The sequence below is a fragment of the Scardinius erythrophthalmus genome (genome assembly GCF_964197995.2).
Source record: "Scardinius erythrophthalmus genome assembly, chromosome: 3".
NCBI lineage: Eukaryota > Metazoa > Chordata > Actinopteri > Cypriniformes > Leuciscidae > Scardinius > Scardinius erythrophthalmus.
Genome location: NC_138223.1, coordinates 14768417 through 14786514, shown reverse-complemented (window position 1 = coordinate 14786514; position 18098 = coordinate 14768417). Strand labels below are relative to the sequence as shown.

The 18098-nt window shown below is 39.3% G+C and overlaps 1 protein-coding gene across 2 annotated transcripts in view; it reads left to right on the top strand.

Annotated features, from left to right (window-relative positions):
• Positions 1-15526: 15526 nt before the first annotated feature.
• The window catches only part of mtnr1aa (melatonin receptor 1A a), a 68965-nt gene continuing 66393 nt past the window's right edge, over positions 15527-18098 (top strand). Inside the window, exon 1 of one of the 2 annotated variants that reach the window (XM_081360834.1) lies at positions 15527-15986. In XM_081360834.1, coding sequence (XP_081216960.1) covers positions 15803-15986 — 184 coding nt within the window. In that variant the 5' untranslated portion in view covers positions 15527-15802. The remainder of the gene's footprint in view (positions 15987-18098) is intronic. The other variant, XM_081360835.1, reaches the window with a different exon arrangement.

Sequence of the window (18098 nt, the reverse complement as noted above, 5' to 3'; positions counted from 1 at the left end):
TTTGAGTACAATCGGTAAAAAAATCAAAAGTTAGGAACAACACAGCACAACACAGCCAAAAGTGGGTATTGAGGATCAACTCCTGCATATTGTACATTTTAAACACAAGGGTTATTTCAAATAATATCTAAAGAGTACAGCACATTCACAGTTAATTTTCTGTGCGAGAATCTTCCTCCAAGCAGAGAAATGTACACTTAACTTATAAAAACAACTTGACTACTACCATCCACAGAGTAATTGTAATCCCATGCTGTCTGGTTTAGATTTCGTTCGTGTGAACATCCATAAGCAGCACAAAAGTCCGGCATCATCCATGAATTCGAAGTACAGGCGGAGATAGCAGCGTTACAGCTAATTCCTATGACAAATCCCCTGTTCAAAGATGGCGGCGCTTTTGACGCATGTTTAGAACCCCAAGGCGACATCTAGTGTATATATCTATGGTTCTAACCCCGTAAGACCTTTCCTTCTCTCTGGGCCTCCAGTCTTTTCACGTAGTGTTTAAGTGTAGCGCGTCTGTGCACGTCACCACGTATCACACACATGACCAGCGTCGGCCAATAGTGAGCCTACGTGGTGACGTGCAACACAGACGCGCTACGCTTAAACACTACGTGAAAAGACTCGAGGCCCAGAGAGAAGGAAATGAAAAGTGGAATAAAGTCGTTATTTTTGTTTGTTTTTGCGCACAAAATGTATTCTCGTCGCTTTATAAACTTAAGATTGAGCCACTGGAGTCACTTGGACTATATTAACGATGTCTTTAATACATTTTCTGGGCCAGCAAGTTATAGTGTCTTAGAAGCCTTTGGAGGAGTGAGACAGCACTCAGATTTAATCAAAAATATCTTAATTTGTGTTCCGAAGATGAACGAAGGTTTTACGGGGTTGGAACAACATGAGGGTAATTACTGACAGAATTTTCATTTTTGGGTGAACTAACCCTTTGAAACTATATTTTTTTTTCCCACAAGTTGATGACCCAAAACAGAGGACTGTAAATGTATCTTCCACTCTTGTTATTAGTATTATTATTATTATTGGGCAGATCAAACTGGCTAAGAGGAGTGGAGGAGAAAGCCTATATTAGGGCCTGGTAGTATATTTATGCTTCAGGCAGCTACAATCAGGCAGTAACGTTATTTTTGATAAATGTAAATCGGATATAGTGACTCATGTTGAGAGTTAAGGGACATCGGCTGAAGCAGTGTAATATCAAGCTGATGTAATTGGGGTATGTGTCTTATTAAAATTTACTTCTACACCCAGTTCACTGTCAAATTTATACATCTGAAATTTTACAGCATCTTATACTGCCCCCTAGTGGTCTAGGAGCAGGACATAACGGTTTCAAAAATTTCAAAGTGGTACTTGAGGCCCACTTAGTAAAACCATTCACTCCTATACCTAATCCTCAGGCCAAGTCTGATGCAAGCACTACGCAAAACACCATTCTCTACAGTAGACTACAGTTTACAATATTAAATATACATACAAGTCAAGTCGCCTTTATTTATATAGTGCTTTATACAATACAGATTGTTTCAAAGCAGATTCACAATAATTCAAATTCTGCTCTAAAGAAGCTCTAACAAGCCAATAGTGTCATTATTTAGCTCAAGCCAGTTCAGTGTTGATTCAGTTCGGTTCAATAGTCTAGAGAATTGCATGGCAATTTTAAAACACTGTAATACATTTCCCAGAAAATGTAACATTAAATTATATATTGTTTAGTGGCTACTTGATCTTTATGGGATCATAAAGGGCTTTATTTATTTTGTGAGATACATAAATGCAGTGAGTGAGTGGCAATAGTTTTAACTTAACTAAGTGTGTGTTCATTCACATACAGATTAGGTGTTACAAAATATATTCATTTTTTGCCTCATTCCATTCATGAATCAAGCAGAATCATTTTCAGGGTAAATTGTACATTAACCCATTTATATGCAAGTTGATGCATCCAGTCAATAATATGTAATGCAATCATTCACAGCACATTTTATTTTATTAATTATATTAATTAAATTGGGCACAAATGGAAGTTGCAGTCGTCTTTTGTGACGTAGGTTATATCCGAGTTTTTTTTTTATATATATATATATATAATATATACTTGTAGTGATATAGCAAGAATATAATATATATATTAATAATATTTGCAGTGATATAGCAAGAAATGCATTTATGTACGTCATATTCTTTAATCTCTTAATATTTGGCAAAAGAGAAAATATCTTGCTTATTCTCCCATGAGAAGTGAAAAGGCATGTGATTGGCTGTTTACTAACATCACACTTTCATGTGCATGCGCTCCATAAAATAAGGATCAAAAGGCTGAGCTGACAGAGAAAGTTTAAGAACAGTGTCATGGTACCAACAAAGCCTGATTGAATAGGCCTTTATAACAGTATGCGTGTCATTTATTATAGAATGTAATGGTAAAATCTAAATTTGACCTGCAAAAATAATTTAGTAAGCTATTAACATGCAGTATATGTCCCTGGTGAAAGAGTGTAAACTTTGTTGCCCTTTCAAAGCATAGCTCATGCACTATATTGTAGATGTATACTACTGTCATATGGACATTACTTTGATACACTTATCTCTGGCTTTGAAACAAAATGTATTGTGAAATTTGCTGCACAAATAAACTTGAAATATCTCCTTATGCAAATTTGTTTCTCCATTTTTTTTATACATTTTCTACGTAAAATAAAAAAGCATTTATATTTTCAAAAAACATAAAAAAAAAAAAAAAAAAAATTTTGCATTCACCCCAAATGTAAAGACTGAAAATAAAATTTACTCTTGAAGTACATTATATATTTTGGAATTTTAAGGTTTAAGAAAATATATTTCAATTTTGCTGAATATTTTTTTCCATTTACAACATTTATTCAGAATATATTCTATATATTTTGGTCATAAAAACAGAGACTGTCATAATTAAATGAACTTGAATTCATAAAATTAATAATATGCACATTCTTATAATAAACAATAACACAGAGGAGTTGCAGTGGGGGCCAAGAAGCATCTAGGTCTCTTATAGGGTGGTTCCATCTTCAAAATATCAGCTGTATCCATTCCCTTCAAATGAACACAAATAGAGCTTTAATGAATTAGAATGAACTCTACTTTTTAAAAATTCCCTTAACTCTATTTAAGCTCAGGACTGTGGTGTAAAATTCTGCAGAAGACGTCAGAAGCAGAGCGCTTGTGAGAGCGGATCATGATCGGCAGAGATACAGACAAGAGATGATAATTCAAGAGGAGGAGAATACAAAGCCTTTACTTCCATAGGCTCCTCTCTCTGATAAGCTGGAATAAACAGGTTTTTAGTTGGCTGCCTAAAGCTGTTTGCTCCAGTCTTAGCACCCTCAAAAGCATGAGAAGGGGTTTGCTCAACAGTTGCGGTGTACGTCTGGGATTTAAAGTACGACGGTGATGCAGCTCCAAATCTTTCACTTCCTTTCCCAAAATTCATCTTCTGGAAGGCTGTGGTCAGTCTATCAATGGAGGATGATAGGTGCACAGTTAACCTACCATTCTGTCCAAAAGCAGCAGTCTGGCCAAAGAAAACCTTGCCTGTGCACTGTTTAAAGGCAGACTGCTCAGGTAGTTGAAACTTCATCAACTTCATTGCAGGGCATATGGCTCCAGCTGTACTCATTAAGTAGAAAAATTCTACTATAGTTAATACTGTACTGCTGCAGGATGTTTCTCTCTCAGAAGATGATATCAAAACTCCAACTCAGTAACTGTTGCTGAAACACTCTCTTTTTCTCCTTTCTCCCAAATCAACACTTTGCAACACACACCCTTCTTTTCTCTATGATGGACAAACGGGAAGATTCTGTTTTAGAACACCACTATACAGTGAGGAAAATAAGTATTTGAACACCCTGCTATTTTGCAAGTTCTCCCACTTGGAAATCATGGAGGGGTCTGAAATTGTCATCGTAGGTGCATGTCCACAGTGAGAGACATAATCTAAAAAATAAATAAATCCAGAAATCACAATATATGATTTTTTAACTATTTATTTGTATGATACAGATGCAAATAAGTATTTGAACACCTGTCTATCAGCTAGAATTCTGACCCTCAAAGACCTGTTAGTCTGCCTTTAAAATGTCCACCTCCACTCCATTTATTATCCTAAATTAGATGCACCTGTTTGAGGTCGTTAGCTGCATAAAGACACCTGTCCACCCCATACAATCAGTAAGAATCCAACTACTAACATGGCCAAGACCAAAGAGCTGTCCAAAGACACTAGAGACAAAATTGTACACCTCCACAAGGCTGGAAAGGGCTACGGGGAAATTGCCAAGCAGCTTGGTGAAAAAAGGTCCAGTGTTGGAGCAATCATTAGAAAATGGAAGAAGCTAAACATGACTGTCAATCTCCCTCGGACTGGGGCTCCATGCAAGATCTCACCTCGTGGGGTCTCAATGATCCTAAGAAAGGTGAGAAATCAGCCCAGAACTACACGGGAGGAGCTGGTCAATGACCTGAAAAGAGCTGGGACCACCGTTTCCAAGGTTACTGTTGGTAATACACTAAGACGTCATGGTTTGAAATCATGCATGGCACGGAAGGTTCCCCTGCTTAAACCAGCACATCTCAAGGCCCGTCTTAAGTTTGCCAATGACCATTTGGATGATCCAGAGGAGTCATGGGAGAAAGTCATGTGGTCAGATGAGACCAAAATAGAACTTTTTGGTCATAATTCCACTAAACGTATTTGGAGGAAGAAGAATGATGAGTACCATCCCAAGAACACCATGCCTACTGTGAAGCATGGGGGTGGTAACAGTTTTATGCTGTTTTAGGTTATGATTTCGGTTCTCTACCCTAATTAATGAAGAATCAAGGTGCTAGCAAGCAAGCTAAACTATTGCAGTCAGGATTGTATGTTTTGACTAGCGGCTGGATGTTAGCTAACTTTGTTATTCAAGATACAAACACCTAACGTTAACGTTAGGTGTTTGTATCTTAACGTTAGGTGTTTGTATCTTGAATAACAAAGTATCTTGAATAACAAAGTTAGCTAAAACAAACAGCATAAAACTGTTTAACTAGTATAACTTCACAGTAAGTTACACACTAAATTTCACACTAAATTTATAACAAAGTATCTTGAATAACAAAGTTAGCTAAAACAAAATTTTTTCACACTAAATTTATAACAAAGTATCTTGAATAACAAAGTTAGCTAAAACAAACAGCATAAAACTGTTTAACTAGTATAACTTCACAGTAAGTTACACACTAAACTTCACACTAAATTTACCTTAGAGCACACAAAAGTGTGCTTGTTGATCCTTGAGGAGTTTAGCTGACTGTGAGGACGTCCACACAGTTTAATCCAAAGACGACACTTGTCAGGATTTGACTTCGGTTTTGGGAAGGGAAAAAAACGGACACCCCCCTCCAACCTCTCTGGGAAACGTGTATCTGTGTTACAAATGCCCCAGGCACAACGTTTAACCATATTTTTGATAAAACTACGACGGTAATAGCCTGCCGAGACCAAAAATATGAGACGCCTGCGTTAAAGTCAATGGAGTGCTGTGAAAAAGTGTCGGACCTCTGTGGGAGCTCGTTCTTGGCTGCACTGTGATTGGTCAATCTACATTCTAGGGTGTGGCTTAGCCAAAGGCGAATTCTGTTGTAGCATTGTCTACCTTTTGACATGGCCCAACCTTTCGGCACACCCATTATGACCTGCAGCTATCACTATCTCCTAAACCGGGTTATTTTGGTTAGTGATGCCCTCTGGTGGATGGGAATCACAATATGGCTGCTCGAAATTCTTCTTTTCTAATTGACAGTTCGCAAATACCCTCCCTCTTTAGCTACTGTTGTAAAATTCGACAAGCAATGGTGCTCTCATGCCATTGGCCCTATCCCAAATATCACCCTAAGCACTCGCGGTCTTCCTACGAGTCCGCACTTTCGTGACGTAACGCCGCTTTAACTGTCGGGTTGAAGTCTGCTGCAGAGCTCGCTTCAGTGCGGACTTGCCAAAAGTGCATATCGAGGGCACATATCAACCGCAAAAGGTGCGCTCGAGAGCACCCTTCTGAAACCTAAAAAGACAAATTGGACAACCTACAGTTTCATGGACTTAATGGACACGTGTACGCGGCAGCCATTGTAAGACCACAAGAAAGTGCATCTGAAGTGTGCCATTTGGGACAGGGCCATTATGTGCACGCAGTGAAAATTACATAAATACGGAGCAGAGAGGACACAGACAACGCGCCAACAGACAGGACAGGACAGAGCAGGTTATTTTTAATATGAAACAAAGTCTCAACTTTCAAATTTTGTCTTTTCTGTATAAAAATTATAAATACCATTTTGTGGCTCTTTAAGGTGTCGTGACAGATCACTGTAGCGCCCCAGTTAAAGGTGCTCGTGAACTGATCACTTCTTCCTTCAAGTTCATTAATAGCATCAAATAAACATGAATGAACATCAGAAGGAATGTTGTTTCAACCGCGGAAAGACGTCAATACACAATGTGTACACAATGTTCAAGTCCACCGACTTTAATCTACTAACTCTCCTGACTACTTTGTCGGACAAAATGGCGGATTCGGCGGATTATGATTGGTCAGATCACCTGTCAATCAAACTCCTGGTGAAGGGTGAATTAGGCCCTGTCTCAGATGGCATCCTAAGGCAGAATCCTATCAGACATTTTTTTGCAGTGAGAGGCGCCTTTTTTAAATTGTTTATGCACCCCAGGCGCCTCACATTTTAGCCGCCTGCTGCGCCTCGCGTTTTGTAGGAGCGATCTGAGTGCCTGAAGTTGAAAAAAAAAAAAATCAAATCTGAGCAGAAAAGCACCCAACGTCTTTCGCCTTTTTTTCCATTGTCCAATCGAATGAATGGAGTGGTGGGCATTCCTTTGTGGTGATGGAAATTTACAGTTTACGGATCTAAATGCAACACTTTTGTTTTTGTCCCCATTTTTCATGAGCTGAACTCAAAGATCTAAGACTTTTTCTATGTACACGGAAGGCCTATTTATCTCAAATATTGTTCACAAATCTGTCTAAATCTGTGTTAGTGAGCACTTCACCTTTGCTGAGATAATCCATCCACCTCATAGGTGGGGCATATCAAGATGCTGATTAGACAGCATGATTGCACAGGTGTTCTTTGGGCTGGCCACAATAAAAGGCCACTCTAAAATGTGCAGTTTTACTGTATTGGGGGGTGTTCGGGGGCCCCGGGGGTGTCCGATAACCAGTCAGTATCTGGTGCTACCACCATTTGCCTCACGCAGTGCAACACATCTCCTTCATATAGATTTGATCAGGTTGTTGATTGTGGCCTGTGGAATGTTGGTCCACTCCTCTTTAATGGCTGTGCGAAGTTGCTGGATATTGGCAGGACCTGGAACACGCTGTCATATACGCCGATCCAGAGCATCCCAAACATGCTCAGTGGGCGACATGTCCAGTGAGTATGCTGGCCATGCAAGAACTGGGATGTTTTCAGCTTCCAGGAATTGTGTACAGATCCTTGCAACATGGGGCCATGCATTATCATGCTGCAACATGAGGTGATGGTCGTGGATGAATGGCACAACAATGGGCCTCAGGATCTCGTTACAGTATCTCTGTGCATTAAAAATGCCATCAATAAAATGCACCTGTGTTCATTGTCCATAACATATGCCTGCCCATACCATAACCCCACCGCCACCATGGGCCACTCGATCCACAACGTAAACCACTCACCCACACGATGCCATACACGCTGTCTGCCATCTGCCCTGTACAGTGAAAACCGGGATTCATTCGTGAAGAGAACACCTCTCCAAAGTGCCAGACGCAATCGAATGTTGGCATTTGCCCACTCAAGTCGGTTATGACGCCGAACTGCAGTCAGGTCGAGAAGATGATCATGGAGGTGAAGATGCTGGATGTGGAGGTCCTGGGCTGGTGTGGTTACACGTGGTCTGCGGTTGTGAGGCCGGTTGGATGTACTGCCAAATTCTCTGAAACGCCTTTGGAGACGGCTTATGGTAGAGAAATTAACATTCAATTCACGGGCAACAGCTCTGGTGGACATTCCTGCAGTCAGCATGCCAATTGCACGCTCCCTCAAAACTTGCGACATCTGTGGCATAGTGCTGTGTGATAAAACTGCACATTTTAGAGTGTCCTTTTATTGTGGCCAGCCTAAGGAACACCTGTGCAATAATCATGCTGTCTAATCAGCATCCTGATATGCCACACCTGTGAGGTAAATGGATTATCTCGGCAAAGGAGAAGTGCTCACTAACACAGATTTAGACAGATTTGTGAACAATATTTGAGAGAAATAGGCCTTTTGCATACATAGAACAAGTCTTAGATCTTTGAGTTCAGCTCATGAAAAATGGGGGCAAAAACAAAAGTGTTGCGTTTATAATTTTGTTCAGTGTATTTCCTTCAGGTTTGTTCTGTGTGTCTTTGTGCATGTCTATATGAAGAAGTAGTAGCAATATGAAGACATTTTTAATATGAAATAAAATATCATATCATATCATATCAGAGTTCAAATAACATAGGCTATATGACAAAATAACCACAGCATAATTTTGGTTTACTTGCACAATGTGACCATTAACTGACATCCGAGAGCCATGAAAATGTAAATGTCTTGTTAAATTATTGAAATGTGAACTTAAAATCGCAGGGGGTACTTCAAGTAAATATTTTATGTCTAAGGGGTTTGTTTGGCTGACAAAAAAAAAAAAAAAAATTGAGACCCCTGCCTAAATGTGTACATTTATTTGTCAGACTAATGAAATACTGTTTTGCTGAAACACCCCAGCAAACACAGAACGTTGGCACAACGTAGCCAACCTTTTAACAACGTTTTAACAACATGGCCAAAAGGTTGCTATAACTACGTTGGGTGGGAAGGTTGTTACAGCGTTGTCACAATGTTGACATTAAACCATCGTTCAGGGCCATTGCTTAAGGTTGTGCCTAGGGTGTCTGGACAACCACTGGACTACATACTGTACTCGTCACTGCCCTGAAGCGCGAAAATCAGCCTTTTAAATTCCAACCACCTGTTGCTGGGCTCATTGTGTTCTCATTCATCATCGAGCAAGGATACGTGAGTATTGCGTTTAGCCTAACAGTTACCTCAGCTATCAAACACAACCTACAACTTTAATTTCTAATGTGATTAATGTAGCATCGCTCGCACTGTTTAGTTTTTCGTTTGATTTTTCATTTTTTTTTCGCTATTTAGTCTCATTCGTTTCTTTGCTCCACTGGATTTGTGGATGTTTCCCCGGTGACACCTGCTCGGCTACTGTCTGCCATACAGACCCGGATTTGTTCATTAAATGTTCTGATCTGCCTTTGCTTTTTTATACTTTTATTTATACTGATTAGAAATAGATTTTATTTATTATACTTAAAATAAATGTGTATATTCGTTTATTTATTTATTTGTTTTTTCCACAAATGTATGTATGTATTACTTTTGAAATGCAATTTGATTACATGCAGTTTTAATAAAGTTGAATTAACGAAACCTTCTGTCATTTTTACTCTTCAAAGTGTAGGCTACACTTGCAGGTGTTGATAGCCCCATTAAATAATAATATAGATAAACAATAAACGATAAAAAGTATATAATTATCTAACAAAATACACCATATAAAAATATTGTCAGAACGTCGTCTCTCAGTTGCTGAATGTCGCGCAACAACGTTGCTACAGCCCTGTCGCGTCTTACAATTCTACGTTGTTACAATGTTGCGAGCACGTAAACAGCGACGTTGCCATAGAAGAAATGCAACGTGCCACAGACGTTGCCACAACGTAAATGTGTTTGCTGGGACTGCCCATTCAACACAGCTTCCTGATCCATTCTGCACTGACCTGGGACCAGTTGCATAAACATTGCTGCTATGCGTTCAAGTCCTCCTGGGAAGTTCGTACGTACGAGGTGGGAAGTCGTGCTTATAACGGCATGTGCGTTCAAGTCACTTTCGTCGGAGCAAAATGGCGAAGTACTTTCTCTTAATTAATTACACAAAAATACAGTAAGGTTCTTAAACTCTTGTTCTAGAAAATGAAGAACAAAGAAATGTGCATCAGGTATACTTTGTATTTTTATGTTTTTAATTAATTTATGAAGCCACTGGCAACACATCATTACATGTTGCATTGTTATATTATAATACTATCATATTCTGTGTTGGCGATTAGCTAACTGCGCTGTAAATAGAAAAGCCTGACAATATCACAGCTAAATACCTTTACGTATTGTGTATTCCGCCATGTTAATCACTGACACGCCCCCAACTCGTACAGATCGGAGCTTAGAGAAAATCCCGAGCTCCCCACTGGTATTTACGACATTGTGGTGGCGTTCAAGTGCGTTCAACTCGTAAATACGATCTATACGAGATGACTTGAACGCACCATTAGACAGCGTTTTAAGAACTAGTCTGACCAATTAGCAATTAGTTTGGGCTAATCAGTCCTACATTTTGGATTTAAATTAGACCAGTCAACTTCTTTATGTACCTGACTTTAAAAATATATAAATAAATAAAATGAACAATCTTGAAGAAAAAAAAGTAAGACTTGTAAGTCTAAGCAGTTTCCGTTCTGAGGTGAAGGGGATGTGCTGCCATGTGGTATACAGCAGAGGGCGTCATTGCATCATAGTTGTCAAAACTTAAAGTGCAGTGGAAAACAGCAGTAGAGAGAAAAGGTTATTTTCTATTTTAGTTTCTTGTCAAAATGTATTTCTGCAAATGTCATTCTTTAATCAAATAATCGTTTGTTGTATTGTATAGGCTACAACATATATTCACTATTTTTTTTTGTCTTGATTGATAGTACATTGGTACTGCGCTAAATGTGTTAGCATTCTTATGCCAGTCATTCACCAGTAGATGGCAAAATGTAGTGTGCTACAATAATCAGAACTAAATTGGAGGTCAGGTCAACAACAGCAGCTCCTGATAAGGGCACTGGCTCAGATGTTTGCAGACTTGGATTTGAAGCTCATATTTAACATGGAGTGAGGCCAAGATCAAATTATTTTATTGTCTTGTGGTTTTGAGCATAAGGCATGTCATTATTTATTAATGTGACTCTCATGTGTTCCTCCTGGAGTCTCACACACACACACACACACACACACAGGCACAAATGGGTGATGATGTCCTGTGGCTGTGACAGGTGGGTGAAGGATTTTGAGTTCACAGTACTGCCTTGCTGTCTTCCACATGGTCTGTTTTAGAGATTAAAATAAAACAGACATTCATAGAAACAACATTAGTCATCGAAATATTGCTCTCTTACAAAGAACACTAAACACATTCACATTACAGAGAAATAACAATAGAAGCTAATATTCTAGAAAGATTAGCAACATTAGTTTCTTCAGATTTCTACTATCTAACTGTGCCAGAAAATCTAATTCTGCATGTTTGGAAATTATTTAATTAAATATTCAAATTTTCATCTCAGTCTCTTCACTGATACGTTTAGCTCCTTATAAACAATTACACAATTGAGTTTTGTCAATTTTGATTTAATGTTAACTTTTTATGTAGAGGATTTGTTGCAGTTTAAAAGTGTACATTTGGGGATACAGTCCCCCCAACCCCTAAAAAAAAAACTTGTATGACTTTCTTTCTTCTCATTTTCAAACATTCAATCTCAAAGTACAATGGGACAGTAATGTTTGAAACAGTAATGCCGTTTCCATGTATTTATCTCTACTTGCCCAACAACATTTCATCTCTCTTTCCCCTCGCCTTTACTTTCCCTTGTCAGGAACGTCTCATGCTCCACATTACAGGATCACATATAGTTTAGCATGAGTCTATTCATTGTAAATGTAAAAATCTTTCACAGTTAAGTCTCCATTTAGACCGCCTGACTGTTGGAAGAGAGACCGTGCGAGTGAGAGACAGTAATTAACTACTTTCACGACTGGAGCCATTAGGAACACGGCGCTGCATTAAAATTGCATCGTAATGGCTGGAGGCAGACAGGCTGCTTGAACAGTGGATACATTCAAGTTCTGCTGGGAGTAGAGTGCTGATGGGACATCACAAGCTCACGTTTTGAACTAAAGGCGAGGAGACAGCATGTACTCCTTGAGACGTTTAAGTTTTTAGGTTGCAGTCACAAAAGGGAATTAGACTGTATGAGTGTCATTATAGAATCCTCTGCCTCTTGCTCTCGCCCTACTAGGGGTGACGCTAGACACTTTTCTTCTAGGACATGAGCCCCAGTAATGTTTTGCTGTACCCCAGTAAAAATTTCCTGACAAATCAGTGTCTGATACTAGATCACAGTAGATACGTCTGAAAATACGTCTGAAAAAACTTTCCTATTCATTGAACGTTATCATTTACATAATTTGAATGATCTAAAACTTGAAGGGTGATAGTAACGTAATGTGGTGAGTTTTTAAAAGCTTAGCTTAAAGGTGAACTAAGTAACTTTTTTATCTTAACCGAACAGCTTTGGAGTCATTGGAATGGTTATATGACTGTTTTCGGGTTGAATGGTGGTCTTCTCGCACCCCTCGCGCGCCTGTGAGACGAAAAACCACCCTTGCAACTTTGGGCCGGCGGGCCGCCGGCTGCAGCATCAGGAAGTATCGCGTGATATCAGGTCTCGCCTCGCGATGTAACGAATTGCTTTACGGCACTGCACACATAGGCTGTTTCTCAATTCCAAGAACGCAGAGAACGGACTTGTTTTCTCGTGGAGACCGGTCTTGCCAAGCTTCCTTGGAAGAACAAACTCGGAACCGGCCGCAATGACTTCTGGGACACCAGGCGAGTACTAGCTCAAGTCTGCATTCGATGCATCCTCGGTTTCAAGAACACATCCGGGTTCTTTCATGCGTCCTCTGTACTTGCGTTCTTGAGAATTGGGTCTGAACTTCGACGGTTAATAATGACGTAAAACGAGAACACAAGGACGCAAGATCGCTGAAGAACGCATATTGAGAAACACCCATACACTATCTAAACATTTATTTGCTAGCTTTCTGTGTATCATACCTCAGTGGACATGGCTCCGTGTGTTCGCCGGGTTCTTTGAAAACTAATGCACATGACCAGCGGGAGAAGATGGGAGGGGGGAGAGTCGCCAACGAGTTTTGACGACAGTGTTGTCAAATATCTATTCCGAAGCTGTAGGGGGAGCTCTATAGAGAAACCCGCGAGCAAAAAGCGAGAAAACAGCGAAGAAATCGGCAAAGCTGCATAGTGCAGCTTTAAATGAATAATGCTCATAAATGGCTGTTGAGATGTAGATTTTTTTAAACAGAGTAGAGGCCTGGACCCGGAAACAGTATTCAATATATCACAACTTAAAAATGGGATATACAGATCTAAATGTTTATTTCAAAAGTAAAAGATGTAGCCTACACTTTAAAATACTTCACAATAAGATGTATTTAAAAGATGTTCCTATACAGAAGCAAGATTGGATTATACGGTGATATTTATATTATCCATATTCTGCATGACAAATTCACAAACTTTTCTACTATAACTTTTGAAAGATTCCTTAGTAAAAAAATAATTAGTACATTTGCTGGGATAGGCTATTAGTAGACTTACTGTACATTACGTATGTTTTACTTATGACAACTTAAGGTATACTTTAACAAAATGGAAGGTTAATATATATATATATACATACATACATACACTCACCTAAAGGATTATGAGGAACACCATACTAATACTGTGTTTGACCCCCTTTCGCCTTCAGAACTGCCTTAATTCTACGTGGCATTGATTCAACAAGGTGCTGAAAGCATTCTTTAGAAATGTTGGCCCATATTGATAGGATAGCATCTTGCAGTTGATGGAGATTTGTGGGATGCACATCCAGGGCATGAAGCTCCCATTCCACCACATCCCAAAGATGCTCAATAAGGTTGAGATCTGGCGACTGTGGGGGCCATTTTAGTACAGTGAACTCATTGTCATGTTCAAGAAACCAATATGAAATGATTCAAGCTTTGTGACATGATGCATTATCCTGCTGGAAGTAGCCATCAGAGGATGGGTACATGGTGGTCATAAAGGGATGGACATGATCAGAAACAATGCTCAGGTAGGCCGTGGCATTTAAACGATGCCCAATTGGCACTAAGGGGCCTAAAGTGTGCCAGGAAAACATCCCCCACACCATTACACCACCACCACCAGTCTGCACAGTGGTTACAAGGCATGATGGATCCATGTTCTCATTCTGTCTACGCCAAATTCTGACTCTACCATCTGAATGTCTCAATCGAGACTCATCAGACCAGGCAACATTTTTCCAGTCTTCAACTGTCCAATTTTGGACAGCTTGTGCAAATTGTAGCCTCTTTTTCCTATTTGTAGTGGAGATGAGTGGTACCCGGTGGGGTCTTCTGCTGTTGTAGCCCATCCACCTCAAGGTTGTGCGTGTTGTGGCTTCACAAATGCTTTGCTGCATACCTCGGTTGTAACGAGTGGTTATTTCAGTCAAAGTTGCTCTTCTATCAGCTTGAATCAGTCGGCCCATTCTCCTCTGACCTCTAGCATCAACAAGGCATTTTTGCCCACAGGACTGCCGCATACTGGATGTTTTTCCCTTTTCACACCATTCTTTGTAAACCCTAGAAATGGTTGTGCGTGAAAATCCCAGTAACTGAGCAGATTGTGAAATACTGGCATGGCACCAACAACCATGCCACGCTCAAAATTGCTTAAATCACCTTTCTTTCCCATTCTGACATTCAGTTTGGAGTTCAGGAGATTGTCTTGACCAGGACCACACCCCTAAATGCATTGAAGCAACTGCCATGTGATTGGTTGATTAGATAATTGCATTAATGAGAAATTGAACAGATGTTCCTAATAATCCTTTAGGTTAGTGTACACACACACACACACACACACACACACACACACACACACACACACACACACACACACACACACACACACACACACACACACACACACACACACACACACACACACACACACACACACTAGCAATGAAAACAAACCACTGCTTTATATGTAGCCAAGCAATGCGCTGACTCTAAAACACCTCACTGGAACACTCAGCCAATCAAATGAGAGGATTAGAAGAACAAATTTTTGTATAATAACGCTGCTTAGGCAATCAAATTATTAGAGGACCGAAACTAACTATTGTATAATTATTATTTTATTGTTTTATATATTATTATTTCAATATTTTCAATATTATTATATCATATTATATTATGTTATATTATATTATATTATATTACATTAATATTATTCAATATTATTATTATTATTATTATTATTAAGAGAGCTGCCTGGGAGTCTCCGTTACGAATACCCTACATTTTTCTGAATGAAAAACGGAATAAAACTTCTTTTAATGTGGATAAATAATAATGAATCAGGCCATCAGGGGATGAAAGAGGGCTCATTATAGATGAAATGTGTGAATGAAGCAACATTACCGTTGACGACCACAGGGTGGCAACACACACAACTCTGCAGTTAATCACATGTTCAATGGAGCTTTGAAGTTGCCTGTGGATGTCATGTACCAACATTGTGATGGGTGCACACATAGCCATAAAAGTGCAGACCCCGACACACGGAAGCCCCGACGAGAGAACCGAGGAAAGTTGTCCGGGGCGCACAACCCCACGAAGAGATGAGATCCCACCGGAGAGACGCGCGCCGCCTGAACGGCACGGTTTATTTTGTTGATTGAGAAAAGTTTCATGAAGATATACAATGTTTATAAATGGGAGTTCTCTGAACAGCTCTGCACTGGACCCTAGCGAGCAAGCACTTCACCGGCCACCCTGGGTCACTACTACTCTCGGGTGTTTCCTCATATTCACTATAGTGGTGGATATTTTAGGAAACCTGCTGGTGATTTTCTCCGTCTACAGAAACAAGAAACTAAGGAACGCAGGTGAGTTGCGCGCGCGAGCCAGCACAGGTACATTCACGTTTAAAACGCTTGTCACATTTATTTCATATTTAACTGCTTAAAGGTGCTGTTTCGAATCATGGAGACAGAAGAGGATACACCACTGACAGGCAGGATTCAGAAAGATGAGCGCGCACTCATCACTGATATGCGCGCACGTTTCTTTCCATCAAATCAACTCGCCGGTTTTATTCCGAGATATAGCCTACATTTCGTGTTTGCCCTTAACGCTCGCTGATATACTTGATTTTGTTTCAAAAACAACTAAATTGTACTTCAAACTACAAATGTGTGCGTGTTTTTACGCTCGGCTGTTTGCAAACGTGCCATCATGTCGAAAAGGAATAGCCTACCAGTGCTCACACCTAGACAATGTTTAGCCAATAAAACGTTATGTTTTGGTTGATTTCGCACTAGGCTACATTCCAGTGTTCATGTTACAATGTGATTATAAATACAAATGTGCGACATGTGCTTAATATCTAATTACTGAGCAACTTGTAAACACACTTCATTAACAATGTTATGACTTTAAATGTAATATGGACCCTGTAATGCATGTTTGGTCGAGTACATAAAATATAAGGCAGTAACTCTAGAGATGCTTCAACCCATTAAGTGTCCATTCCAATGGACGTTATGTTTTTGGTTGAATTCTGCCATATAATTTACATCAATATTAAAATGAATCTTGGAGGTGGCATTAGTAAGGCTAGTCATAGTCATATCATCATAGATTGAGATCTCAATTATAATGGACAGTGGTCTCAATGTAAACAAATGATGTGTACTGTGTGCTATTGCAATACAGCTAGATGGGATTTCAGTAATAATCCTACTACACATTTTAAGTCTTCATCAAATCTGAGTGCCTTTCAGAACATGTCTTATATAAAGTTATTATATAGGCCTATTTTATTTTCAAAACAATTTGCCTGTAACAGAAACAGGCCATTTGATCAATTCCTCTTCATGCTTAGTCGAAACTTCTAAAGTATTTTTCTTTTGTAAGATGCCAAAGTTTGAGGTGGAATGGCACTGTGATAAATAAAAAAAAACTATAGCTGGTCAGTGAAAGGTTGAACCCTACAGAAGGCGATCCGAGGGGTTGTTTTTGATGACCTTTTACCATTCAGAATTGAATACCAGCTATTAGACTGTTTAATATGTTTGTTTTTTAATTCAGTGATTTAAAAAAATAAATAAAAAAAAACACACTACAATGATTGTTAATGTATTTTTTTTCTAAATAATGTAGAAGTGAATCCATATGTATAATTATCTGTAAGTTGCTACTACTGTTCAGAACCAATTTCCATTATAATGGACATTAGAATAACTGTTACAATTTTTAAACTTTAAAAAAACAAAACAAATTTTATCCAGGTCTGAACGGGTTAAATGAATTATTTTAGGGACTCCATATCTGTGTATCTGTCAGCAGTTGTGCTTCGGGTCTTCCCTCTCTTTTGCTGTGTTATCTTTTGAGATTGTCTGGCTGGCACACGTAGCCTATCCGAGTGTTAAACGCTGAACTGAACCTAAAGAGAGGCTTTTTGGCTCTATTAGGGAAAATGAACTCGTTCGTTGGATTTGATTGACATGCTGAGCCGGATATATGGCAGTTTGTTTTGGCATTCATCTAACCACATCAGTATGAAGTGCCATGGGATTGTATTTCTTGGCATGTCAATCATAGAGTGGGAAAATAACACACGGACAGAGACCTGTCCAAAATCGTAATATCAGCAGATAAGTGCTGGGAAACGTGACTCATACAGACTCGAGTCGTTAGAATAACATCGGACTCAATTTAATTAAGCTTTGACCCACATTGTGGAAATAGATTTTTTTTTCTCCAAGGCGCTCATTAAATAGGAGCGCGAATATGGAAGATATGTTAGAGAAGTATATGGAAAAAGCTTGAAGGATATCCGCGCTCAAAAGTATGCTATGTTGTGCTCGCGTGCCGGTGGGGGGTGTTTCAGTGTCGAGTTCACGCGCTCCACACTGTCAGTTCCCGTGCGTCTTTGCGCTTTTTACATTTTCAAAAAAACATCACTTAGTATGATAAGCTGTTTTCCTCAAGGCATG